Source organism: Rhincodon typus, chromosome 32, assembly GCF_021869965.1.
Source record: "Rhincodon typus isolate 14 chromosome 32, sRhiTyp1.1, whole genome shotgun sequence".
NCBI lineage: Eukaryota > Metazoa > Chordata > Chondrichthyes > Orectolobiformes > Rhincodontidae > Rhincodon > Rhincodon typus.
The window spans coordinates 381410-392023 of NC_063363.1; the positions used below are offsets into that span (position 1 = coordinate 381410).

General features: G+C 39.3%; 1 protein-coding gene across 1 annotated transcript in view; it reads left to right on the plus strand.

Annotated features, from left to right (window-relative positions):
- The first annotated feature begins 4990 nt into the window (after positions 1-4990).
- The window catches only part of LOC125486697 (E3 ubiquitin-protein ligase CBL-like), a 63645-nt gene continuing 58021 nt past the window's right edge, over positions 4991-10614 (plus strand). Inside the window, exons 1-2 of the mRNA XM_048615341.1 lie at positions 4991-5077; positions 8766-9013. Of these exons, the coding sequence (XP_048471298.1) occupies positions 4991-5077; positions 8766-9013 (335 nt within the window). The remainder of the gene's footprint in view (positions 5078-8765; positions 9014-10614) is intronic.

Sequence of the window (10614 nt, forward strand, 5' to 3'; positions counted from 1 at the left end):
AGTTTGGAAGAGGCAAGAATGAATGGAAAGCTGGTCAAGAAAAAGCACAAAGGAAATACAAGCCGGAAAATTATGCACGTTTTCATCCTAGTGCCATATTTTTATTTTAAATACTGCTTACCCCTCCAAATAACCCAAAAGAGAGCGAGAGACTGAGTAACAGCAGAAAAAAATGTTTCTGCAGATTCGCTTCAGAGATTTAAGAAAAACTACTTTTGAGCAATATGTCTTGATTCTTTCACCTTCAAGAATTAAGTCTGAGACACATAGCTGTTGTTCTGACATTATGGCATATGCAGTAGATGTGTGATACTAAACAGACAGTTACTTCCGGGATCCTGGCAGACTTGGGTTGCTCAGGAAACACCACATCAAGAAGTCTTCCAGGTGTTCTTTACAAGGATAGTCAGGGTTTTTAGAAAAAGATCTGAACTGGGAGCTCCTTCCCTTTGGCAGGCTGGTCACAAACTACTGTAAACAATATCCAAAGCATAAATTATGCTTGATGGTTGTAAATCCAGGCAGGGAGTCACCATTAAATGTGAAGCTATCTAAAGAGATGATTATCAAGCAATTCCTTGTTTTAAAAACCAGGCACCTTTTTTATTCACTCATTGAACGTGCTGTCTTTTTATTGCTTTTCTTAACAAAAAAGGACAGCCAGGTGGCCACAATCCTTTATACTAAAGTTCATAAAAATTAATGAACACCTGTAATGATGGCTTTAAATTTGACACAGTGCTATAATGGTCAGCAAATTATTATCTTGCTCCTCCTACTCTACTCCCTGTCTGTCCTTTTGAAAATTAATATACCCCTGAATACAGCTTTGACTCCCTGTAACCATTTCTCTGTAATGGCTATAAAATCGTACTCCATTAACCTCTATTTGTGCCATTAGTTCACTTATTTTCTTCTGAATATTACAGAAAGTGCATTCCAATAAAGAGCCATTATTTTTGCTTTTTGGAGTTCACTCCAAAGTTGAAACTGTTCAGGTACTGGATAAAGTCTCCTGGCAACAGGCTATAGAGCCGATGGTGCCTACTCTCAACTCTACTCGTTCCAGAGCTGTCAGGTCATGGGGCTACAGCTTCATCCGAGGGAGGAGTTTGACCTTGCAGCTGTGGCTATTTGTTAATTTTCAGAAATCTGAGTTTTCAGGCATCCCCGTGGTTTCCTGTGTTACTGTCCTGTTATGTCTGCTTGCCTTCCACAGTTTTGGATCCTCTTAACCTTCTCAGTTGGGAGTCCCCCTGCCTTCCTTAATTAGATAGTGAAGGCAGAGATGGCCTGTTAATTAATCGCTTGTAGGGTTGTGACAGCATACTGTCAGCTGATACTGTTAGGGCTAAGACCTGTTTTTTGTCTCTGGAAGGTTTCACCCTTTTTCCTGTGTGATTCTGTAACTTTAAAGCTTTTCATGTAGTCATCTTGAGTTTATGTTTTCTCTGAGACATCTTGAAATTTTCAGTTCATCAATTTTCAAAAAGGAATTAGATAAATTTTTCAAAAGAATAAAAAGGCCATGGGGATAGAGTAGGGGTAATGGAGTAATTAGAAAGAGCTAACACTGGCATCATGAGCTTGGTGGCCTCCTGTGTGAGGCTGTCATTGAATATATTCAGAACAGAGATTTCTATAAATTAATGGTATTAAGAGATAGTGCAGGAAAGTGTTGTTTTGGCAGAAACAGCCAATATCTAGTTCAGTGGTGGAGCTTTAAAGGAAGACTAGCCAAATTTTGCCTGTTTTGCTTTAATATCAAAAAGTAAATTTGTTTATATAAAGGTGTGGGTGTATGTCTTGAGAACTGGATGACATTTTGTATCTTTTTAATTTTTCACTTGTTGCAAAATAATTGATATTAAGTCAGTATTCTGGATAAATATTTTAATTAGATACTCTTTGAGGTAGTAAATTTGGCTACGGAAAGACCATAAATAACAATTGTAGAGTCAAACAGCACAGAAACAGACTCTTTGGCCTGACCAGTCCATGCTGCCATAATCCCAAACTAAACTAGCCCCACTTGCCTGCACTTGGCCCTTTTCCCTTCAAACATTTCTTATTCGTGTACTTAGCTAAAATGTTGTAACTGTATCCACATCAACTACTTCCTCTGGAAGTTCACTCCACACGCGAACAACTCCGCGTTTTGCAAAAGAAAAGTTGCTTTTCTTGTCTTTTTGTTTTTAATCTTTCTCCTCTCACCTTAAAAAAAAATGCCTCCTCCCCCCATCCCACGCCTTGAAATCCCCCACTCTAGGGAAAAGACCCCTGCCATTCACCGTATCAATATCCTTCATGATTTTATAAGCCTCTAGAAGGTCACCCCTCAACCTCCTATGCTCCAGTGAAATAAATCCCAGCCCATCCAGTCTCTCCTTATAACTGAAATGCTCCATTATCCTGGTAAATCTCTTTTGAACCCTCTCTAGCTTAATAATATTCTTCCTATAATAGGAAGACCAGAAATGGACACAGTACTCCAGAAGAGGCCTCATCAGTGTCCTGTCAATCTCAACATAACGTCCCAACTCCGATACTCAAGCGGCTGAGCAATGAAGGCAAGTGTGCTAAATGCCTCTTAACCATCCTGTCCACCTGTTATGCAAATTTCAATGAATTATGTACCTGAACCCCTAGATCTGTTTTATGACATTACTCAAGGCCCTACTTGCATTTTGGTAAAACAAACAAAGGCAATACCTCGCATTTGTCTTCAGGCCATTGACCCAATTGATCCAGATCTCTTTGTAATCTTAGATAACCTTGATCACTGCGCACCATACCACCAATCTTGGTGTCATCTGAAAACTTACTAACAATGCTTTGTGTTTTCATCTAAATCATTTATATAAATGACAGACAAAAGTGGACTCAGTACAGATCCCTTTGGAACATCGCGGGTCACGGGCCTCAGTCTGAAAAACAACCCTCCTCTGTCTCCTGCCTTTAAGGCAATTTTGTATTCAATTAGCAAACTCACCCAGAATCCCATGTGATCTAACTTTACTGATTGGTCTACCAGGTGGAATTTTGTCAAAGGCTTTACTAAAGTCCAAGTAAACCATGTCTAACACTCTACCCTCATCAATCTTCTTGGTTACTTCCTCAATTGACTCAAAGTTTGTGACACATGATTTCCCTCGCACAAAACCATGCTGACTATCCTTAATCACTCCATGCCTCTCCAAATACACACACATCCTATTTTTCAGAATCACTTCCAACAACTTACCCATCACCGAAGTTACAGGTCTATAGTTCCCAGGCTTCTCCTTACATCCTTTCTTAAATAAAGGCACAACATTAGCCACTCTCCAGTCATTTGGCACCTCACTCATATTCATAGACGATACAAATATTTCTGCAAAGGGCCCCGCAATTTCCTTTCACAACTTCCCACAAAGTCCTGGATATACTAGATGCACTAGATCACTTCCATCTGTTCAGTTTTTATTTCTCATTCAGCTGGCTAGGCCAGCATTTATTGTGCATTTCTAGTTGTTGAGAGGGCAGTTAGAATTCAGCCACAACATTGTAGGTCTTGAGTCACTTGTAGGTGAAACCAGGTGAGGATGGCAGATTTTCTTTCCTAAAGGACATTGGTGATCCAAGTGTTTTTTTTATATAGCAAGAAAAGGAGGTTATGTGGTTGCTATTAGGCCAGCTTTTTATTGCAAATTTTTATTGAATTCAGGTTTCACCATCTGGTTCCAAAGCTGCTGAAACTGCAGACTGGTAAATAAGTGTTAACTAGGCTCTCATTTTTGAGTGAATTTGGGATAGGTTTGAGATTATGAAACTCCTCATGATTAACCAACAATCAGTTCTCTTTTTCGAAAAGAACAAGATTATTGGTTATAAAGGCTTGTGGGTTAACACCAATTTTTTTGGTTCGTTTCTATATACGTTGATTTTTGTATATCATTAGAGTTCAATTAATATCAAGCGTGCTTTGGTAATTATTTTCCAGTAGTTCCATTGTTTTAATTATTAGGCCATAAGAAATAAGGACAGGATTAGGTTGTTTGGCTCCTTGAACCTGCTTTGCTATTTAGTAAGATAATGGCTGAACCAACATTCCTCATGTTTACTTCTTTACCCTTTCCCATAACCATTAATTCCCCTACTGATCAAAAAATCTATTCCTGGTTTAAATATACACAAGGATTTTTCCCCACAGCTCTCTATGGCAAGGATTCCAAAGACACTCCACCCCAAGAGAGAAGAACTGCCTCTCCATCACAGACTTAAATTGGTGTCCCTTTATTCTGAAACTATGTTCTTTGGTCCTAGATTCTCCCATGAGCAGAAACATCATCTCAGCAATTACCCCTTAAGAATTCTATATATTTCAGTGGGATCACCTTTCATTCTTCTAAACTCCAGTGAGTAGGATCCCAACCAGTTTAACCTTTGCTCATAAGACAATCCCTCCATACTGAGGATCATCCCAATGAACCTTCTGTGAGTTGCCTCCACTGAAATGATATCATTCCTTAAATAAGGGACCAAAACAACTTACAGTACTCCAGATGTGGTCTCAACAAGTTCCTTGTACAATTGTAGTAAGACTTCCATATTCTTATACTCCACCCCCCTTGAAATAAGGAACAACATTCCATTACCCTTCCTGACTACCTGCTGTACCTGCATGCTAGCTTTGTGTTTTGTGTATTAGTACTCCCAACTGTATGTTGATCTCTAACACTGACATATTCATTAACTTGTTGGAATGAGAAAAACAGGATCCTGTATATGATGTATTAGTTAGCTAAAAATTAGTGGTATTCAACTGGTCTGCATCATTTTGTGTCAATCTGTATAGAGCTGTGTCACTCTGAGTGGCCTTACAGAGCAGATTTGGTGACCTAAAAGGTCACTAGACTATTAATTATCACTAGTGGTATTATCACTAGACTATTGAACCAGAGCCCTAGGTAAAGTTCTGGGGACCAGGATTTGAGTCCCTCCATGTACGATGGTGGAATTTGCATTCAGTAAAAATTTGGAATTGAGTTGTATTGTTGATAAAACCCATCTAGTTCACAGATGTGCTTTAGAGAAGGTAACTACTGTCCTTATTTGGTCTAGCCTATGTATAACTCCAGAACTAATGTAGTTGACTCGTAACTGTCCTCTAGGCAATTGAGGATGGGCAATAAATGCTGAAACAGCCAGTGATGCTCCCATCCTGTGAATAAATGAAAAGAAATCAGACCTTTATGGACCTCCTTTTCAGTTTGGTGGTTTTAAGTCTTACATTTTTTGAGAGACTGGGAAAGAGATAAGATTTAGATAGGGAATTGCTTTCTTGACATTGCAATGTACTGTTTGATCCAGCCATTGTCAGTTAGCCATTCTTCTCCAGATAAGCAATAGCTTTGATCCCAGCTGCCCTTTATAATTCCATATCTTTTTACTTAGCTTAGACAGATAATTGAAGGGAAGCAGTTTGAGAAATTGATATGTGTCTATGGTATGGTCTCTGTTTTAGTCACTTAAATCTTTCATAACAAGTATTATCGGTACTGCTTTCTAAAACTTAAGTGGTTTGAGAATGTAACTCATTTGCACCGTTGTGTTCACTTCCCTTCTGCTAACTAGGGAAGTATAAAAAGTGGAAGTGTAACTTTGACTCATGTTCTTATCTGGTGGCTTGTCCTGCCAGCCACTTCCCCAATGGTGGAACCAGGGTTAAAGTTTGTTTCTGCTTATCTTTCTTTCAAACAGAAGTTGTTCAGTTAGTTATTTGGAATTTTTTAAATCTGAAGATGGTGATCCATACTGGAGTACAGTTTTTATAGGTGTCAGTCATGCTCCTGTCTTGGTGTGGGAATATTCTTTGTAAATTGACGCAATAATTCAGCAAACCAATTAATTCAGTCAGAAGTTGCGCAACACCAACTTATAGACAAACAGGTTTATTTGAAATCGCAAGCTTTTGGAGTGCTGCTCCTTTGTCAGGTGAAGTGAGTTGTGATTTCAAATAAACCTGTTGGTTTACAACCTGGTGTCCTGTGACTTCTGACTTTGTCTACCCCAGTCCAACACCGGCACCTCCACATCACAATTATTTCCGATCATTACATCACAATAAATGGGAGTTGGAGTAGGCCATTTGTTCCATTGAGACTACTCTGCCATTCAGTAAGATCATGGCTGAGCTGGTTCTGGCCTTAACTCTGCCTGTGCCCCATAACCATTTTATTTCCTTGTTGATCAAAAATCTTTCTAACTTGACCCTGAAGACATTCAATGGCTGACTCCACCCTCTGAAACAGAATTTGAAAGACTAAGAGAAGACATTTCTCCTCATCCACTGTCTTTAAATGAGAGACCCCTTACTTTCAAACTGTGGCTCCTAATTCTAGATCTCCATTAGAGATCTCTCTACATCCCAACAGCATAAAAACATAACATAATTTTACATCCCACTTCAGATCCGAAGGAGTCATATTGGACTCAATGTTAACTTTGTTTCTCTTTCCACAGATGCCTGCAGATCTGTTTTTCTCTGGTGTTTTGTGTTTTTTAAGAAGGCTTATCTTTTTCCATAACTACTTTAAACTAATAGAATTATGATCATTAGTCCCAAAGTATTCTCCTACTGACACTTCGGTAACTTGCCCTGCCTTACTTCCCAAGGGAAGGTCAAGTTTTGTTCCTTCTCCAGTAGGAACATTTACATATTGAAGAAAATTTTCTTGAACAAGTTTAACAAATTCCTCCTCATCCAAGTGTTTAAAACTATGGCAGTCCCAATCAATGTTTGGAAACTCAAAGTCTCCAACTATTAGAACTCTATGATCCTTACATATATCTGAGATCTCTCTACATATTTGCTCCTCATTTTGCCTCTGACTATTGGAACCCTATATTTCAATCCCATAAAGGTGATCATCCCTTTCTTATTTCTAATTTCTATCCATATAGTTTCACTGGACAATCCCTCGGAAATATCCTCTCTAATTACAGTAGTAATGCTTTCCTTAAAAAAAAAAGCCACACCCCGCTTCTCTCTTGCCTCCCTTTCTATCCTTCCTACTGCATCTAAAACCAGGAACATAGAGCTGCCAGTCCTATCCTTCCCTCAACCAAGTTTCTGGAATAGCTTTGATGTCCAAATCCATATTCCCATACATGCCCTGAGTTCATCAGCCTTACCTGAAATAAATGCAGTTTGATTCTTCAGAGTTACCTCGTGTTTTCATCTGCTTTTTCTAATTAACATGCTCTTTTCTGATTCTGAGCCATCCTTATCTATGTTTCTGCATTCTCTGTTACTCAGAGGGGACCCCTATTTCCACCACTGCCCCCAAACTCCCCACACGCACGCATACATGTGCGCTAATGGCTCCCAAAATAGAACTAGTAAATCTCCCTGCCAGGGTATTGATCCCTTTGTAGTTCAGCTGAAGTCTATTCTTTTTGAACAGGTCTTTTCTGGCCTAGAAGAGATATTAATGATCCAAAAGTCTGAATCCTTGCACATTGTACCACCTCTTTAGCCATTGACTTTCTGCCCTATCTTATTATTCCTACTCTTATTAGAATGTGGCACCGGGAGTAGACCAGAGATTACAAGCTTTTGAGGCTCTTCTTTTTTAAATTTTCTACCTAACCCCTCATATTCACTCTGCAAAGCCTTACCCCATGATAGACCTCCAGTACCTTTGGGGAAGTCTTGCTCAGCTTCAATCTAACACCTATAGTAGATCTCTAATTATGGTGATATAGGATTAAGCAAACTCTCTCAGGTAATTATCCAAGAAATAGTACAGATTGGACAATATGAAATTAGATCCACTCAAATGATAGGTTAGGACATAGTTAGGCCATTTTGTCTGTTTTGGGATTCATATTTTTAGAAGAATCAAATAAGAAATGTAGTAGATATGGACCATACAGCCATTTGAACATCCTTCGCCATTTGAACATCCTTCACCATTTAATAAGATCATGGCTGACCTATTTAAATTCCACGTACATCCATTATCCACGTACCTCAAAGTCTATAGACCTTTTTCTCGAATGTACTCAAAATCTGAAGATCCTCTCACTTTCTGGAAGTAATGTTTCCTCATAGGACAAATCCTCATCCAGGAGTCGGTTCACTGAACCTCAAATGCAACTATGTGCTTACTTTTCTTTCCTTCCTATAAAAGGATGTAATACTTCAAGTCATTAGGTGTAAGAAACTGGACAATACTCTGGTGAAAAGAAAATAAAAGAAGTGAGTTAAATCTGACGATGTCTTAATGTAAATAGGAAAGGACAATTTGAACCAATTAACAGTTCGGTAATCTGAGAGCATGGATCAGGGCTACCCAAAGTAGGGGCCAGGAACTTTAGGGCTGCAACCTCTGAGGCAGCAGTGACTGCCATGGCAATTTGAGTTGTATCAACTGCATCCTGAACTAAAAGAGGCTACTGATTAATAGCTTAACATAGAAGTGAGAAACAAACAAGAGCAGAAATTGCTGGAGAAATTTAGCAGGTTTGGCAACATCCGTGGAGAAAAAAGAGCATTAATGTTTTCAAGTTCTGTGACCCTTCTTCAGAAATGAGCTTGTCTTAATGGGTTGAAACCTCCTTCCTTCTCTTCTCAGATTCTATTATGATAGAGCAAGGTGTGCATTTTTAAAATGATCTCCTTTCATTTGGTTAGAATAGAGACTATTTTACTTTCTTTTGTCTGCCCTTTTCATTCTTTATTGATAGATTTTTGTGTTTCATTTGTTTTCACCCTGTAGGTGGTGAGACTGTGTCAGAACCCCAAAGTAGGGCTAAAGAACAGCCCTCCCTACATTCTGGATCTGTTGCCTGACACTTACCAGCATCTGCGCCTGATCCTGACTCGATATGAGGGAAAGATGGAAGTCCTTGGCGAGAATGAATATTTCAGAGTCTTCATGGAGAACCTGCTTAAGAAGACAAAACAGACCATTAGCCTTTTCAAAGAAGGGAAAGAGAAAATGTATGAGGAAACCTCACAGCCAAGGTAAGAGTTGATTTTGTTTCCATTCTGAATTTCTTAATGCTGGTGGTCAGATGTGATGGCATAACAAACAACATAATTGAAAGCGTGTATTTTAAGAGCTATTCACAATTGTATTATATATGTAACTTGCCAGTGTACAAAATTTACAACCCAGAAATGTAGTATTTGCACTGTCTAACTGTTTGTACCTAACTATTGGGAGTCGGTCAGCTCAGTTGGCTGGACAGTTGGTTTGTGATGCAGAGTGAGATCAACAGAATGGATCTACTTCATACACTAGCTGATGTTGCCATGAAGGACTCTTCTTCTCAGACTCTCCCTTTGCCTGAGGTGTGGCAACCCTCAGTTTAAACTACCAGTCGTTTCTCCCTCCTTTAATGGGAAAGCAACCCTATGGTCTGGTAAGGCTATGGTGACTTTACCTTTACATTACCTAATTATACAGCAATTCTGGTACAAAGCACCAGCATGCAAAGGTGGCAAATTAACATATGTAAAGTATAACATTTTCAAATGATTGAACACTCCTCTTTTTGCAATTAATGCGTCACAATCTGTCTTTCAATGTTGGCAAAGCCAAAGAACTGATCATTTCTTTCAGAAAGAAAGGAGGAGAACACGCCCCTATCTACATCAACGGAACGGAGGTTGAGAGAGTGAACAGCATCAAATTCCTCTGAGTGATGATAACTGACGACCTGTCCTGGACTTCCCATGTAAATGCGACAGTCAAGAAGGCACAATGTCCATAAGATCCTTCGCCAACTTCTACAGATGCTTTATTGAAAGTATATTGTCCAGGTGCACAATGGCCTGGTATGGCAACACCTTTGCCCAGGCCTGTAAGAAACTACAGAAGGTGGTGTGCACAGTCCAGACCATCACAGAAGCCAACCTTCCATCCGTGGACTCTATTTACATGGCTTGCTGCCGCAGGAAGGCTGTGATCATCATCAAAGTCCCAATGCACCCTGGTAATGACCTCCTACAGCCCCTTCCATCAGGCAGAAGGTACAGAAGCCTAAATACACGCACCAGCAGGTTCAGGAACAGCTACTTTCCGGCTGTTATCAGACTCTTGAATGGCCTCTAGCCTCAAATAATGTAACCTGTATGCTTCTAAGTCTTTTTGATCTGTACATCCTTCGATTGCTGTGATCTGCCTGTACTGCTTGTAAACCAAGCTTTTCGCTGTATTTTGATATGTGACAAATTCAAAATCATATCTGACCGGATTAGTTAACAACTGAGAGTGTACTGGATGCATGATGTGATTCAGCACACTTGGCTGCTTTTAGATTTCAGCATGAAAATTGAGAAAATAGTGGAAAATGGTGCTTAGAATAGAGCTGAAACTTGGAGCTTGTACCTTGGTTATCTTTGGAATGATGGCAGTGGTCTTGAATTCTTTTCCTGAGTTATCTGGTTATCCTGAGACTAATCTGAGTCTTATATGCAAACGATTTATTTATTTAGCCAATTTAACAACAAACTCTTAAAATTAGTCAACATCTTAAAAAAAGACTGACACAGCTCCCAAAAAGCTTATGCCTCAATAATTAGAGATAGTAGGAACTGCAGATGCTGGAAAATCTGAGATA